General features: G+C 48.6%; 1 protein-coding gene across 5 annotated transcripts in view; it reads right to left on the minus strand.

Moving 5' to 3' along the window:
• CTIF (cap binding complex dependent translation initiation factor) overlaps positions 1 to 18,346 on the minus strand; it is a 258,284-nt gene that overhangs the window by 171,548 nt on the left and 68,390 nt on the right. For 4 of the 5 annotated variants that reach the window (XM_080920216.1, XM_080920213.1, XM_080920214.1 and 1 more), the window contains exons 3-4: positions 12,554 to 12,625; positions 755 to 828 (exon numbers count right to left, since the gene is read on the minus strand). In XM_080920216.1, the coding sequence (XP_080776342.1) occupies positions 755 to 828; positions 12,554 to 12,625 (146 nt within the window). The remainder of the gene's footprint in view (positions 1 to 754; positions 829 to 12,553; positions 12,626 to 18,346) is intronic. The other variant, XM_080920215.1, reaches the window with a different exon arrangement.

An 18,346-nucleotide genomic window follows, 5' to 3' on the forward strand; every position in this document is an offset into this window, starting at 1 on the left:
TGTGAGCTGCCTGCCCATGCTGTAGGGGTCCCCAACAACAACCCAATTTGTTTCATGTCTACATTTAAGAAGGGCCAGAAAAAGAAGGACAAACACCTGTCACCAGAGCACAAAATGATGCTCAGGATGAGGTAAGCAGGGGCCAGCTCCCTTGTTCCATCCTCGGAGCCTCACCATGGAGAGTCTGCAACCAGGCAGCCCAGAGTTAGATAGCTCAGGGGATGGGACAGAGATGACTCAAGACTGGCCATTTATGGCCCAAGGCCACTACCCACAACAGAAGTATGTCCCATGTCCTGAGGAGCCTGGTCAATCCCAAGCACCAAAAGGAACCTTCTAAAATCTGGACCAATCAGTCTTCCTTTTGTGTGGGTGTTGCTAAGGAGCAAACCTCATTCACGCCTTGGAGACACCCCACCACTGGGCTACAGAGCCCTGTCCCTCTTTTCCTGACTGGAAGGTGGGAAGGGGGTGTGTGCTGGTGACACCTTTGCCTCCCATTACAGTCATGTGCGCCTTCTTCCGCGCTCCCACCATCTCCAGTCCCTCCTCTGCTCTGCCCCACCCACTTCAGTCTTCTTGTCTTCCTCTTGACCTCTGCCCTTTCGCTCTTCCTTTCTTGGAACCTCTGCTAGCAGATGTCCATCCCCTACAGCCTCATCTCTCTGTTTCCAGACTGGATCTGCCCTGTAAGTCCTGATGTGGCAGGAGACCCCACCAGCCCCTGGACACCAGACAAGAAGGAGGCAGTTACCTGAAGGAATCAAAAGTATTGGCGGCCCAGATATCTGTGCCCAGCACGTCCAGGGAGTTGTCTTTGTTGCCATTCTGAAAGAGACAGGCAGAGGGGGTGGCATTACTTATGGGGCCAGGACACTAAAAACAACTGGGTAGATGTTCACAGTAGGGGCCACTGGGGCCCCCTCTGACACGTAAGGCTGGCTAGCCTGCATGGGTGGGGGCGGGAGTGAACCACCTAAGGGAATAATACTGCAGCAGGGGCAGCAGGGCTGTTGGAGACTGTGGGCCTCCTCCCTCGCATAGGCCCTCACTGAGATGATCTTTCCAGAGGTGTGTAGTCAGGACTCAACATGCCCACGTCTCTGCTGCTGAAGCAATCTCTGCCTGCGATGCATGCTCAGTACCCACCAGACACTGCACGACTGTATAGCATTCGCCACCACGGCCTGCCTGGTGCCCGCGGTTTTTCCCCGGCTAGGGGCTCCAATAAGCCAGGCGTGCTGAAGCATCCATTTAGGAGTGGACTTTTAAATTATTTAAGCCTTGCCTCCTGAGAAGCCTCGCAGACCAAGGCTGCATTTCCTGCTTCCATCCACTGTGCCCTGTGTCCTTGGAGGCTTCTTACATAGCTCACCCCATACACAGGAAAAGCTTTACTTGGTACCGTTTCTATAATGTGGTCACTGCCCTCTGGGTGCTGATCAGCCCAGCAAACCCTCCAACCCCCAACTTCCTTCTCACAGCCTCCATCAGTGCCCCGAGCCTAATGTCCAACATCATGCAATTAGGAGACACAGGAGCCATCCCTAGGTGTAAACCCATGCTTACAACAGAAATGAGCACAAACATCCCTAGATGCGACCACACAAGATACAACAGCATCCTTCCTCGAAGTAGTGCTGGGCTGGGAGCCACCCACATGCCGGCCAACAGCTGACCTCGCAGAAGAGTCAACTATGACACAGCAGCAGGAATGAGACAATGCACACAACTGCACAGACCAGCCCCAGAGACGGTGTGGAGAATACAAAGGAGTACTGGGTATAAGATGCAATTTACATATAGCTTCAGGGCAGAAAAACTAAGCTGTGGATACAGATGTCAAACGGGAGGGGACACTAAAGAAACTGACCCAAGGTTCTATTTGGTTCAGGCAAACGGGACCAATAGGACATCTTGCTTTTCCTTAGGTGTCCCATGACCCCGTGCTTAGATATCTGGTGCTGTTCCAGGTCCTCTCGTAGCACCCAATCTACTGATTATCTATGAAGATTGGTCCATCCCAGGACCCACCATTACTCAGAGCCACCAACTTTTGTGGAAAGGGGTGTGTTCCATATGTATTTGGGCAGCTACTGATGAAACATAGAGGAGGGAGCACAGCCCTGCCTGCAAAGCTGGTGTGTGATGTGACCTATTCTCAGGTACAGCATGAACCCATGCTGTAATACAGAGTCCAGCATGACCGGGGCTCTGATTTGGGCACCGCAGTAGAACTAAAGTAAAGGCACTGCCACAGTGAGTGAGACAAAACAATGGCTCTGATGTTGCTAGGTAACAGAGCTTTTTTTTTCAGTACGATCTTATGAGCCCAATGTGGTACATGTAGTCTGCTGCTGACTGAAACTTTACTATGTGACCCATGGTTGTATAGGTAGACATACCATAGACATTGCACATGTAGATACCACACATATCACAACACACATATATCATATACACCATACATATATACACCACATGCATCACACACACACACATATACACACCATATGCATCACACACACACACACACACACACACACAGGTTATATGTATATAAACCACATACCAAACATACATTATATATATAGTATACTGGACAATTTTATGTCAACTTGACAACAAGCTAAAAGTTATCAGAGAGAAGGGAACCTCAATTGAAAAGAATACATCCATAAGATCCCCCTGTAGGCAAGCCTGTAGGGTTTTTTCTTAATTAGTGATTGATGGAGGAGGGTGGGCCATCCCTGAGCTAGTTGGTAGTCCTGAGTTCTATAAGAAAGCAGGCTGAGCAAGCCCTGGGGAGCAAGCAAGTAAGCAGCACTCCTCCATGGCCTTGCATCAGCTTTTGCCTCTAGGTTCCTGCCCTCTTTGAATTCCTGTCTTGATTTCTTTCAGTGATGAACAGTGATGTGGAAATGTAAGCCAAATAAACCCTTTCCTCTCCAAGTTGCTTTTGGATATAAAATTTCATAGTAACCCTAACTAAGATATATATACACAATGATCTATCTCTCTATATAGATAGATACAGACACACCACACATAACATATATATATATATATATATACATACTATATATGCATACATAACATACATGTATATACCATATACACATACATATACATACCACATACTATAAATACACATGTCATATATACCATACATATATACCCCACATACCATAATATAGATACCACATATATACATACATAACACACCATGTATATACACACCACACACAATGCACATGCCACAACCGTACATGTATTTATCATGCACAATTCATACTATGTATATACACACTACACATATACACATACCATAATATATACACTACAAATACCATATATGCATACTGTAGACCATACATATTGCACCACATACCATACATATACATACCACACACAACATACATATGCATAACACATGTCATACATGTACACACCACACATACACACTACAAACCATACATAGATACACATACACATCTGTTCAGTCCTCTTACTGCTCACAGACATCAAGGAAGTGCAAAGTGGTGGGACCACAGACGGACTCCGCCAGCTACCTGTCTTCTGGAACATCAAACCAGGAGCCAGCTGCCCTCCCCATGTGACCCCATGATGTGCACAGAGAAGGGACTGTCACACTGGGGACAGAGAGGAAGGAGCCCAGGGAGCTCATCCCAGCACCCACAATCCTCTAGGCTTCTGTTTTGGGAGTCTCAGTTTCCCCATTATCACATGGGTAACAGGAAGGGACGTTGTGTGGCTTGAACTTCATTCTGTTTGTGGCAGCTCAGAGGTCACTCTGGGCTGAAGAATGCATGGGACTGGCTTCCTCTCTGCCACAGAGTACCCTTCCCGGACTCAGAAACACAGGGGAGCACTTCCTCCACACAACCCTTCTAGCACAAGTAAGCGTTTCCCCACTGGTGAGTCCAGCTCAACATTTTCTGTGGCTCTGCAGCTCCCCAAGTAGCTGTGGCTCCAGACCTTTAGACACCGCGCACAGAACTGCAGTGTATGCCTCAGAGTGGGAGCCGATCCCTTCCTAAACGCTCCCCAGCACAGCTCCCTGGGACGCTCCAGAAAGACCCCAGGCTCAGATGCTCGCGTTCATCAGAATAGCCTCCAAAGGGTAGTGTTGGTAGTTCAAATGTAACCCATCTGGAGTGGCCCAGAACACACCTTTAGAAGCACATCCTTATTCCTTTGGGGTCTGAAGGAACTGTAGGGGTAGGGTAGTCAAAAAGGCTCCTTATCAAATGTCTGGGGCATGTTGAATTAGCAAGTTATGAAAATGTGAACACGTCGCAGCTTATTAGGAGTCAGGGCATGGAGGGGTGCGTGCAGAACACAGGCATGAGGACCGTGAGCAGTGGATGGCCACAAGTCCAGCTTTCTATGAATACCCAGCATGTAGCAAGTTGTGTTTATGTATATCGGGGGATGGGAAGTGATGAGAATTCCAGGCTGTGCATTTGGAGACTGGGCAGAACCTGGCTGAACAGCACAGGATATCAGGAGGACTCTCCTATGATCAGGAACGTTGAGGGTAATGCTCTAACTAGAGAACTGGGGTGTGCCTGTTGGAGTCGCCCAGCATATCTGTTGCATGCAGAATGGGAGAAGCCCTCGGACACAGCCCTGGCCCTGGAGGCACATGAGTGTTAGGCCATCAGATAGCAAGAAGCTTCTCTGAGCAGACCCTGGTTCCAGGCACTACAGAGAAACGTGGTGTGGTCAGTCCGGTGGCTCCGAAGCTCCCAGGCTTTCTGCCTCAGCCCGTTCTGCTTTTGTTGCAGAATGTCACCACACTGGAGTCACTCACTTCTCAGGCCCAGTTCTCTGGAATTGACTTGAGAGCCCCATCCTCTGCCTCCTTTACTGCCACACAATTGCACAGAGATTTAGGTCCTGGGTAGACTTGGGGGACTTGGGGTTGGGGGAAAGCAATACTTCCCCAACACCATTCACCCTCCAGTATGCCTCCTTGAATTAGGAAGCCTTCCTTAACTCCACTCTGGACCGAATCTCTCCTACTGGCACCAGACTCAAACCATGGAGGGCTGAGCAGGAAACGGAGATCATACAGCCTGAGTCTACTTAAAGCAGGTGGGCAGAGGACAGGCAGGGAGGGAGAGGGTGCCAAACCTCTTCTTCCCGACTTTGAGAATTTCCACTCGCCTTGGCCATTCTGAGAAGAGCATAATATCTCAGTGTGGGTTTAGCTTCCACTTTCCTAATGGCTAGCGATGTTGACAGGCCACAGAAGATTCTGAAGAGAACAGAGCTCTTTATACTTTAAACAGCTAAGCCGTGTTTAAACATCTGTTTGAACTTGTCAGAAATATATACTGGCATGGCCTTGTAAGAAATAATACAGATTCCATCTCCCCTCCGTGGAGAAAATGCATAAACGATATAAAATGCATAAAATGATATAACTCGGTATCACCTTCGAGATACTGACACAGATACAGGAAACATGGTGTTTCCATCACGTCAGGGATCCCTCTGTGGCCCCTTTTCTGACCAGTTTCTCCCCTGCCTCTCTAACACCAAGCAACAAGTACCTGTTCCTCATGTCCATAACATTACAAAAATGGAATTGTGGAGTGTGCCACTGTAGGGTACTAGGTTTCTCCCACACAGCATGATCTGGAGATTCACCCAGGGCGTTGTGGTAGCCACAGGCCACTTCCCTCTGGTGAGCACCAGAGCACTGATTACTCAACCACTGAAGAGCAGTTGGGCTGTGTCTTAGTTAGGGTTACTTTCACTGTGGTAAAACATCATGACCGAAAGCAAGTTGGGAGAGGAAGGGGTTTATTCAGCTTACACAACCACAACAATTCACCATCAAAAGAAGTCAGGACAGGACTCAAGCTGGGCAGGAGCCTGGAGGCAGTAACTGAAGCGGAGGTCATGGAAGAACACTGTTGACTGGCTTGATCAGCCTGTTTTCTTATAGAACCCAGGACCAACAGCCCAGGGACGGAACCATCACGATGGGGTTGTGATGCCCATCGATCACTAATTAATTTACAGCCAGATCTTATGGAGTTATTTTCTCATATTGAGGATCCCTCCTTTCAGATGACTCTGGCTTGTGTCAAACTGACGTAAGACTAGCCAGCACAGGGTGCTCTCAGATAAAGCTGCTACAAACTTGAGGGCAGGGGTTTCATTTTTCTGGGACAAACACCCAGGAGTACACCCGTGTGCTGGATCATACGGTTCTCGAAGGTTTCATTTCTTCCTTTTAATGAAACCGACAAACGTGTGCAATGGCTGTGTTTTAGATCCGCCCCCCACCTGTGCCTTCTCACCAGCTGTTTGAGCACAGTGCTGTCTTACGGGTTGGTTTGCTTTTCTCTGGGGGCTGGAAGGGAAGGATCTTCTGTGTGCTCAGTTCCTGCCTACAGTTCCTCAGTGCAAATGTCTCCTCGGATATGTCAAGCCTTTCTCATGGGATAGCTAATGAGTTCTGAGAGTTCCTTCTACACCCTACAAGTCAGATGTGGGCTGTGCACACTCTGCCTACGGCTCACACCTTCATCCTCCTTGTGTGGTCTTTTCCAGGGCACAGGTTTAATTTTGATGAAGGCTGACTTAACATCTCAGGGTTGGCATTAATCACCGATCTTTGTCACTGTTCAGAATCTCCCGGTTCTTGCTATGACAAACGGCTTCTGATGAGATCGAGGATTCTTTCGTGTTATGAGACCGAATTCTACTTCAAAACGTTGCGTCGGCTAGCTTGCTGAGACACCATATCTACCAGGGAGAGGAGTCAATGGGTAGGAAACCAAGCATTTAAGCAAAGGAATGGCAAAGGGGAGTCATCAGGAATGAGAGCTTCGAGTTCAAAGGGTGGGCTACGTACAGCTCATAGCCAAATGGATGGTGCACTTGGCCTGCAGCAGGAGCCACTAAAGCAAGATCCTCTGAGCTCTTTTCTCCATGTGCTGATGGGTAAAAATGGTCACTATGAAGCTAGGCCTAGAGGCATATGCCTATAATCCTGGTACTCAGAAGACTGGGGCAGGAAGACCATGAGTTTTGGACCAGCCTGGTTATATAGTGACATCCTAAGTCAGAAAAAGGCAACTGTGCCATCCAGCTGGGTTCCAGTGGGCTGTGTGAAGTTACTAAGATTTGGGCTTGCTCGCGACATAACATCATCTTGGCTGTACTGACTGACTTCACCCATACAGAACAACAGAAAAACATAAGATACACAAGTACATGCACACGGACGAGATTGGACAACAGTTCCAACATCTCAGTGTAGCAGACACCTCTGCTTCATCATGTTCAGCCTCTCTAGCTAGTACGACCCAGCACCAGCCATCATCGTTAGCGGTTCTTGCTCCCAGCACCCCAGTACTCCAATGCAATGTTCAACTTCGTTTTTGCTAATCTTCCCATTACCTTTTCTCCTTTCCATCTACTGGAGAGCTCTCCTTGTCCTCAAAGGAAGGCAAGGGTGCGGGGGCAGCTGGAGAGATGGCTCAGTGGTTAAGAGCACTGATTGCTCTTCCAGAGGTCCTGAGTTCAGTTCCCAGCAACCACATGGTGGCTCGCAACCATCTGTAATGGGATCTGATGCCCCCTTCTGGTGTGTCTGATGACAGCTACAGTGTACTCATATACATAAAATAAATACCTCTTTAAAAAAAAAAAAAAAAAAAAAAGGAAGGGATCAGTCTTTATGTCCTTCCCAGAGACGGGCAGGGCCATTCTTTAGAATGACTACAGTTCTTGGGTCACATCTGTTGGGGGTACTTCAGGTACACATCTTGAATCCACTTTGAATTAATGAGTCTCTACAAGCAGGCAGTGACACAGAAGGCTCCGGTAGCTATACGCTGGCCAAGCACACGATGTTGCTCAGTAAATACCAACTCCACAGAGAGCAAGATGCAGGAGAGGCTTTTCTCCCTAATACAGACACCTTTCAGCACCAGGTGCTTTCACTAAGGTATCGAGCGTACTAACAACTCCGTCAACAAACCCCATTCTGCCATTGCTGGGTACCAGCCAGATGAGAGGGTTGTGTCTGCCCTCTGTCAGGGCCAGGGGGACTGGAGTGTTTGATGTCCTCCTAGCTGCCATCTGCCATCCTTTGAGTCTTCCAGGGTTGCACCAGCTTGCAGGTTGGCACAGAAACCCAGACCTATGCCAATGTCTTATTGGTAGAAGAGGGAAACAGAATAGTGTTACTCCAGGGTCACTTCAGGGCAAGGCTCTTGGCCTCTCATATTGGGGTGTCCTACACCACACCCACCATTCCAGAGAAGGTGGAATTATGGGTCGTCAGCCATAGCCCGACATCATTTCTCACACTCCCCCAGATTTCCCAGGGCTCTAGGAGCTGACAACTATCTGATAAGAAGGTGTGCCGATCAGGTTCCCAGCAATGACTCCATTGTCCTAAGAGCCAACTGTCAGGGGCCACCAAATCCTCAGGAAGTCTTTCTCAAGGTCTAAATAGAAGCTCTGCTGCTTTTTATACTCTGTTCCCTTCCCTTGGCACGTGAGAGCAGATGGAGCAGACCCCGCCAGGCTGCACGTGGACAGGATCTCTGAGTGCACTGCCGCTGGTCTCTCAGCTGTCACCATGCGTTTCCCCACTGCAGTGACAGGCAGGAAACCAAAGGACTAGTGGGTGTGGCCTCTTGAAAAGAGGAGGCAGGGCAACAACCTGCAAGATACAGTTGAATCCAGGTTTTCTGGCAGCTGGTTAGCTCGCTTAATTTTTTCTCTTACCTGGACTCCCTTCCTCCCACTTGATGGGATGCAGGCTGCCCTGACTTGGCTGAAAACATCTACAGAGGGCAAGGTATTGTTTGGAATTAGCTGAAATGACAAAAGAACGAGAGCATTGCTCTCACTATATGGCTGATCCCCATGGTGCCACCCACCCCTAGGCTTCTGGTTCAGGATCAGGCCTTCTGGCAAGCACTCTACCTGCCTCATCCTCACCTGCTCCTGATGACCTCTGCATCCTTGGTACCAGTGGCCCAGGTGTGGCAGTCAGAGAAGCAGCTTGCTCTTAGCAGTAACTGTAAGCTGGGTGTTTAGAGGAACTCTGTTACCCTGACTGCAGAAAGCTCAGACTCTGGGTTCTAAGGAAAGGGGTCTCTGGGAATGCGTTCCTAGCTGAGCCTTGGCCAGTTCCAGGCAGGGTCAGCGCTGTTGCTGACAGCAGTGGATACAAGGTTCCTTCTCAGGGGTTTGGGACATGGGATCTAGTAGCACACCTTTTCTTAGGGTTGCTTGGCTACCTGGGGCAGGTGGGTACAAGGAACAGCTTGACTGTGGCATGAATTAGGGTGTTTGCCTACATAGCAGAGTACAGTAAGGAAGAATTTGGGTGTGCTAATGAAGGAGGGATACCCATGCCTAGCTGACACACCCCTCTCCACCAGGCAGGGTAGCATAGGCCTGCTACCTGGGACTTTCTTGTGATGGGCTCTAACCCTCCCTAGAGGTCTTCTGTTCTGGTTTGATCTGTTGCTATGTATTATAATGCTAAAGTCTGTAAGGTCAAGAGTTAAAAAAGTAACTTAGAGGTTACCCCCAGTAATTGTCAAGGCCAAATAAAATACCCATAGTCTGAGTCTCATTTATTTGTAAGCTAGTCGGGGATAAGTTTAAACCGGTTGTTCCACAGTCTTCTCAGGATGAGGACAGACAAGATTCTAGAGATGAGACCCAGGGTGGCACACCTGCTTCTGGGGTATGAGGGATGGAGATGATGGGAGATATCATGGGTCATAGAAGAAAGCCACACCCAAGAACACCAGACCAAGCAGAGGGGAAGCTGGAGCCAGTCTGACCTTGCTCAACAGCTAGACTGCTCTAAAAGCTCACCTGGGCTAGGGTAAGGAAGAAAGTGACTTCCACCCTGTGTCTCTGCCCTGTGTCACCCCTTCCCCAAGTCTACATCATGCCTCCCAGCACTGGCACAAGCTACTGCCAGGCACTCTTGCCTCCCCATGCAGGGCCATCCTCAGCCTCTAGAGTGGCAGGGTGCAAGGGCAAAGGCAGAGAGGGGAGCCTCAGGGCCTTACCCCGGAAAATGCCAGAAGTAGACACCTACTGACCAAGAAGCATGCGGTTCTTACTGTCTACATCCCCACCCCTGCTTGGAGCCACAGCTAAGCCACATCTTCTGCTAGAAGAGTCTGGGGTGACAACAGAAAGTGGAGATGGAGCCACTGAGCTGCAAAACCTTGGCCAAGGTAAATGCCTCAGCTAGCAGGCAGACATTCCCTTGGAAGTACAAGAGACATGGGTGTAAGGTGCACAGTCTGGCTCGGACAAGGCCTCCGTCGTGTGTTCAGTTTATCCCTCTGCAAACAGGACAGAAGTGCCAAAAAGACCCCCAGGGACCATCCAGGATCCTCTGGTTTCCATCTGAGGAGGAGGAGGAAGAATTTGGCCACTAAGTTTGTATGGAAACAGAATCTAGGCTTCTGCGTCCCCTCTGCCACAGAGCTACGTCTCCACAGTTTAATATACAGGTATGGAAAGGTCATAATCAAGCCACATACTCTGTTCAATCAACATAAACATTTAAAAAGAAACTGTTAATTAATTTCAGGTCAACTTCATATCAGCTACAATCATTTGGGAGGAGGGACTCTTAATTGAGAGTATGCCTTCCTAAGATTGGCCTACAGGCAAGTTTGCTGATCATTTTCTTAATTAATGACTGGCTGGGGGTGGGGCAGCCTACTGTGGGTGGTGCCCATCCTGGTCATGTAGTCCTGAGTTGTGTAAGAAAGAAGGCTGGGCAAGTCAACGAGTAGTGTCCCTCTACTGTTTCTGCTTCAGTTCCTGCCTCTAGTTTCTTGCCCTGTTGGAGCTCCTGTGCAGACTTCCCTTGGTGATGGTCTGTGTTGGGATTCTGTAAACCCCGCCCCACAGTTACCTGGCAACAGCCGGGTATGTTCTGCCCCAGTTACCTGGCACTATAAAAGGTGCTGCTTGCCCCCTCCTCTCTCTCTTGCTCTCTTGGCATCTTAGTCTCTTACTCTCCCCTCCTTGCCCCTCCTCTCTCCTTTTCCTCCCCCTCCCCACCTGCTCATGGCCAGCCTCTGCTTCTCTTCTCTCTTCTCTCTGTCTCTACTACCCTCTTAACTTCCCTCCCTATACCCTGAATAAACTCTATTCTGTACTATACCATCGTGTGGCTGGTCCCTCAGGGGAAAGGGATTCACAACATGGGGTCCCCCAGAGGCATCCCCCTGACCCATGCCTCGCCGCACCTCCATGGGCCATATCCACACACCCCCCACGCCTTCATCTTTTAACTAACATTGGTTCCAAAACCCAGGACATCATCTTTTCTTTTTTATATACACATCAATCTGTACATGTAAGATGGATAAAACCCTTCCTGCCCAAGGTGCTTTTAGACATGGTATTTATCACAGCAACAGAAACCTCAACTGAGATTAAAAAAATTATATACATATTATGAGAGCTAACTATGAAGACAGCTGTCTCCCCCACAGCTTGGGAGAGACAAGGTGCAGCCAAGCCACGCACCCCAGGAGTGATCCAGGACCAAGGAGGGCACTACACATCTTCCTCTGGAACAGAATAGAGATGGGATGCGTTGTTTTGTTTATTTATCCCCACAGTGCTGGGATGTAAGCTAGAGACCTGCCCATGCGAAGCAGATGCTCGACCACTGAGCTGCATCCGCAGTAACAGGTTACTTCTAGCTAGCACAAGGAACTGAGGTGGGACCCAAGGCAACGTGTCCCTGAAACAACAGGATCAGGAGCTGTGGAGTCTGAGGTGGGGCTTGGTTGGGGCAAGTGGTTCCTTCAGCTCCTAACCTCATGGTTTTTCACAGGCAGGGACAAGGTATCATCGAGACCAGCTAGGGAGGTAGAACACCCTGGTGGTCGGAATAGCTCTCCAGGAGCAACTTACTCTGCTCTCTTCAGGCCAAACAGCCCCGAAGGACCTCTGGGCAACAAATGCTTACAGAGTCAGTATGCCTGGGGCAGGAGAAAGACTCACATCCCAGGACAGCTGTGGACGAGGGAGACCTCTAAGGTCCTCCATATTCCCTACTGGCCCAGTCCTTTCCCAGACCCAGTAAAAGGATCTCAAAGTACACCATGAGGTTCAAAATCTCAAGAAACCCAGTGCTTGTGGCCCACCAATGTCGGCACCCTGACTCCAGTTTGCTCAACTGATGCCACACAATATTCCAAAAGGAAAAGTCGCCACACAAGGCGATCCCACCACCCTCGTCTCAGAGGACATCCGAGTTCTGCCAAATGTGTCTCATTACATAAAAGGCCACTGCCAATCAGTCTTCAGAGCCCCTATGTTGCGGTGGCGGGGGGGTGGGGGACTCCAAAGGGGCAAAGGACATAAGGGAGGCTTCCCTGCATTCATTTTTCTGCTTGCACCTAATTCCCATCATTTAGAAGTCACCCAAGGGTCAGCCCACGGTCCCAGAAAAGCAAGACATGTGGCAGCTTGCAGATGGGGCACAGAGCTGGTTCCCTACCTGCTGTGGCGGGGCTCGCCCTCTGGAGAAGGAACAGCCACCGTCCAGCTGCCCTCTGCAGTCAGCGGTCCACTGCAGGCAGAAAGGAGGGGTTAGTACCAGCAGACACAGGCTCACCCTCTCTCAGCCTGCCTCCCAGCAGACTCATTAGGAAATCCAGCTTGGCATTTCCATGGCAAACCCACCGCTGTGACCCAAAGGCCCTAGGTGGTCCCTGGGTATGTGCCTGGGGAAGCCAAGTTCACTAAACGATGATGTTCCAACCACATCCTAAAGTCAGCCAAACATGGCACCGAGTTATTTCTGGACAATCAGTATCACCTCTGACCATCAGGCCAGGATCCAGCCATGCTGGCTATCCATCATGTGAAGGAACACAGCTAGAGCAGCAAGTGTATGTAGCCCTTAAAGACCCAGCTTGGGAAGACTATAGATTTGGCATCATGGAGAAACTGCACACAGCTCGCAGAAGACCAGTGCAAGCTAAGGAATGTCTCAACATGTGGACGACTACCTTCTACACAAGAGTCCCCAAAGTCTGTGATATGGAGGACTCTGGGGCTCATTCCCCATTGGTGACCTAGAGTCTGCAGGGGCTAGGGCCACGGATCAGCAGTTTTGACACACCCTGCCCACGAGCTGCACTGGAAACCACTAAATGCATGTGTTCTCTCCCATTCCTGAATCTATTTAATGGTCAGCAATGCTGGGCAACTCTGTGAAGCTGTCCAGGACTGTTGTCACCACACACACACACACACACACACACACACACACACACACACACACACACACACCAAAGCAGGAAGACCCTCTGCTGAGTGCGAGCCAGCCATGGGATGGTGTTAGACATTAGCCAACTTCCCCAGGTACGCCTCACACTGACCTCAGCCTGCAATCTATGCTGCATGCAAAGTGAAAGCTGAGTGGGAGGGCTGCAGACCAGGGCAGGCACACTGGCTGAGGACGGTATGCCCAGGGCAGGAAAGGCCCTCCACTGAGATACTCTAGCAGAGTTTGAGTGTACTTCAAGGAAATAAAACGAAAGGCACAAAGATATGCCACAGAGATTCTTCCTAGAAGTCAGATTTTTAAAAAAAAAATAAGTTATGCAATGTATGTTATACACATCCAAAATATTATTACTTAGATAATAAAAAATAAGGCTGGACACATGCTTATAATCCCATCATGAAGGAGGCTGAGGCAGGAGGATCCTGAGTTTGGGCTTTATAGTAAGAGAAACAAAAAAGACATTAATTAGCTCTTTGACATTTGTGCTGGTTGGTTGTGTCAACCGGACACAAACCTAGACACATCTGGGAAGAAGGGCTCTCAACTGAGGACTTGCTTCTGTTAGACCGGCTGGTATGCAAGTCTGTGGGGGCATTTTCTTCTGATTAGTGATTGATGTAGACAGGCCGAGGTCACTGGGAGCAAGTGTGACCCACAGGCAGGTGGGTCTGGGTTGTAAGAAAGGAAGCTGAGAAAGCTATGGCTAGAAAGCCAGTAGCAGCCTTCTTCCAGGACCTCTGCTTCAGCTCCTGACTCTAGGCTCCTGCCTTGAGTTCCTGGCCCGACTTCTTTGATGACAAACCATGATGGGAAAGTATAAGCCAAATAAGGTGTTCTGTCACTGCAACAGAAACCCCAAGAAACATTCTTTGCATAGCATTCTTGGTTTTGAAATCCACTCAGTACACACCTCTTATTGGATGAGCCACATGCCTCGTGTCATTCTGTGTGGCCAGTCACTGCATTGGACAGTACAGTTCTGGAGAGACAGAAGGTGCCAGGGCCACTTCATATGTATCCCTGGTGTCTCTGTACTGCAGAGGTGCCCACCTTTCAGGTTCCTGAGTGACCTAGACTCGGGCTGGGCTCCTCAAGACAGGAAAAAGGGAGAAGCCAGGACATCTTCCTTCTCCACTTCTCAAGCCATAACTAGCACCAAGTAGGCATTCTTCTCTGTTTCAGCTTCAACAGATAGGCTTGGACACATGGCTTCAACCCTGGCAAGACTATCCTTAGGCCTCATGTTAAGAGGGATCTGTAAGTAGCTGATAATTTCTAGTAATTTAGCCTCTTAGGGCTTTTATAAAGATAACCAACTCTCAGGATTATATTCCCTGTGTTCAGGTAATTGCTTTCAGTACACGTTTCCCCAAAGACTAATTAAAAATAGAGAAGCCCCTCAGCCACCACTTTGACCACCTCAGATCAACATCACAGTGACACACAGCAGCATGGGCTCCCGATTGAGCAGGGAATAACACTTTCCAGGGATCTTTATCCCTCAGTGACCAGTTTTAATGTGATCATGAAAAATACCAGACAGCCCAGATAACTGACTTTCTCCAAAAGTCTCAGAGGAGTAACCAGAAGTGTCAAGAGAGTAAAGGAAAAGGAAAACCCAAGGAAGTACCAAAGATTAGAAAGCAGAGTAGCATCCAAATTGACTATACATCCGAATCTTAGAACTTGGGAAGAACATGGATTCCTGCTAATGTCTTCAATGTGATCCTTGCAGCATGGTTGTGGATATGTTCGTATCAGGGGAAGCTGGGTGATCAGGGACGCTTGGAACTACTGCTGTACATTTCCTATGGATCTAAAATAATTTCAAAAAGCAAAAAGTAATATATATGAAGACATACATAAATATACATTATGAATAAGTACATATACTCATATAAGTATGTGCATATACCCATTCAGGGAAGACGTTATCTATCTATCTATCTATCTATCTATCTATCTATCTATCTATCTATCTATCTATCTATATGCAATGTGTGTATGTATATGTTTAAAACACCATAAGTGCATGCCTTTGTTTTGCATGTTGGCACAACTCCTCCCCTGGGTGGATTCCAGTAGAGCCTGTCAGTGTAGGTACAGCCAAGGAGTGTAGGGTTGTATAGGAAGCCCACGTGAAGCTGAGTGAATGTGTGTTGTTGACATAGGCTTAGCCCTGCCAAGGACCCTACAGCCTCGGGCCTAGAGGGATGGCCAAGCCTTCCTTGGGGGGACTAGTGTGTTGACCAAGTGTGCAGGAAGTGTCTGTCATAGCTCCCCTTGCTGGATGTTTACAGCCTGAAGACTGTTCCCCTTCTGAGGTTGCTCCTACTGTGGTAAGCTAAAGGCATCTTCTTGGTCTAGCTGTATTCCAGGACGTATATAATAACCCCAGCTCTTTGTTTGGCAATAATCTTGCCTCTTTTCAACCTTATATATAATAAATATGGTGAACTTCTGGGGTGCTAAGGTTTCTCCATCCGAGAGCCCAAACCCCCTAACCCCAGCCTGTGTCTGTGTTACCATCTGTCTGTCATTTCTTTGCTATCCCAGACATACCATAGTCCCTGGAGCTATGCAAGGACACAGCAAAAGTGATTGCTAGCATCTCTTTCTAGGAATTGTAGACACTGGCTGGACGGTATGGATGAGACATCCCATAGAATGGTACCTTGCAGGTGAGTGAACTCCTGCTAGGGAGGTACCACACACAGATATCTGTGTGCTAGCCTGCCACCTGGTGAGCTGGCCCAGGTCTAGCCAGACAGCTCTGTTGTGTCCACCAACTCACTTCTGAGCGATTCCTAACAGAGTATCTGTCAGCGGCATAAGGATGTCAGACAGAAATGAGAAAGAGCAAGATCCCCACAGGGGCTGGGAAGGGAAGGTAGCCCACAAGTACACACTGAGGATACCCAAAAAGGGGGGATCCAGAGCTAGGAAGAATCAAAAGAGACAAAGGGTGGCTTGGAGCTATACTATTGATGTCAGGCCAAAGAAGTCAGTACCATTTCCCTCATGGACAGAACCAGGCAGCACCTCAGCAGAGTGGCTTGGGATGAAGACGTGGCGCAGTGAGTAGTGGGTCAGGGCCAGGCTCCATGATTTTTGGTAAAGTTAGAAATGAAGGCTGGGATCTAGGGCTTGGAGCCAAGCAGCAGAAAGTGGGTGTTCAATGTAGGGGAAGGGGAACACGGTGATGGAGCTTGCAGGCCTATCAGATCCAAGGGCTTAGTAGAACAGAGACAATGGCTCTGCCTGAGCAGCACCCCAACACCCAAGGGAGCTACCATGCATAAATAATCACCTGATCACCCACTGGGCTTGAGAAACTCCTACTGAAATGATCCAGCCATGCAGAAGCCTGGGGTATGTATGGTTTCTACAGGGCCGCCTGTTCACAGGGACACATGCCTCTGCTCTGGTCCTCAAAGTAAGCCCTGGGGAGCTCTCCTCCAAAACTCCTTCAACCAATGGCTAGGTGCCAACAATAACATTTCCTTTCCTCTCATGTTCTCCCATGCATTGCCTGCTTCCTTTTATCCCATTTGAGATGTTGCCTGGAAAGTTCTGGGTAGACCTCCCACCCCAATCTGTAGGGGTGACTTTAGAGCAGAGCAGGCCCCCTCCTCTCAAACACTCAGTCACAAGCCTGAACTCTTGCACATGGATCAGCTGTCTTTCAGGGCAAATGCACACATATCTTGCACCTCCTGACTATAAAGAAGGCCCTCTAGGGGCTTGGGGTGGCATCCTCCTGCCAAAGGGCATCAAGTAAAAGAGCCAGGACACGTGGGGAAAATGATACATGTGAAAATAATGCACATAAGTAAGTGTGGCTTTAGGCCTTCCACATCTTGCTATTTATATCTTAATTTTAAAATGTGGAATGAATAGGACACAGGGTTAAAGACTTGACAAACATTAAAATATAAATGTTTATTCTGAACTCAAAATGTTTATCCCATCACTCCCTGTTCACTATTGCACATTAAAAGATACTACACAGTTAAAACAGTTACCACCAGGTACCATCATGTGCACCCCATGATGTGCAACAACACCCTTTTAGCAAGCTTTGGGAAGGAATAGGTAGTCTATGTGGCAGCGAGCACTGGAGGAGGAGGAGGAGGAGGAGGAGGAGGAGGGAGAGGAGGAAAAGGAGAAGGGTCAAGGCTTAGAGTAGGGCAGTTGAGAGTTAAGATACACAAGCCTACTTTTCGGTGTCAAAGGCTTCCTCAGACAGGCCCCACCCAACATCAAAGCTGATGACCGGTAGGATCAAGGCCCAAGTATTAACTACTTTCCTGTTCACTGTCACCATAGCTCAAAAAGCAACTTGGGGAGAAATGACTTGTTGTAGCTCGCAGCTTTAGGGTATGCAGTTCATGCATGGGAGCTAAGACTGGGACTCTTCCCATCTTAGAGGACCAGGAAGCAGATGGCGGGCAGGAAGTGAGGTCAGGCTAGTAAATCTCCAGGCCAGCCTTCAGTGAGTCATGCCTTCTAGCAAATCTCTACCTTCTGATTCCATAACCTCCAGACAGCAGGAGTCAGGGACCAAGTGTTCGAGGATCCTGTGGAGGATTTCTTACACTCAAACCACTCCACCATACGTTGACTCAGTAGAGCAACAAAATCACACACACACACACACACACACACACACACACACACACACAAACACACACACACACACACTAATTAGCACATAGTGAGAACTTAGCATGTGGCAGGTGTTCTTTTTTCAAAGAGCTCACATAGTGAAGACTGGCCTCAAACTACAGACCCTCCCAACTTTACCCCTTAAGATCGAGTGTCACAGCATGAACATACATAGACACCATAACAGGAGTTAGGAGAGACTCATCAACAACCACATAAAAAAACTATTCTAGAGGTTTACCGAGCACTATTCCTGGGAATAGTTCCAAGTTGACTAGAAGCCCTGAGACAGGTTTCAAGCCACATCAAAATTTAAAACTCCCGTGTGGG

This window comes from Micromys minutus, assembly GCF_963924665.1.
Source record: "Micromys minutus genome assembly, chromosome: 8".
NCBI classification, from domain to species: Eukaryota; Metazoa; Chordata; class Mammalia; order Rodentia; family Muridae; genus Micromys; species Micromys minutus.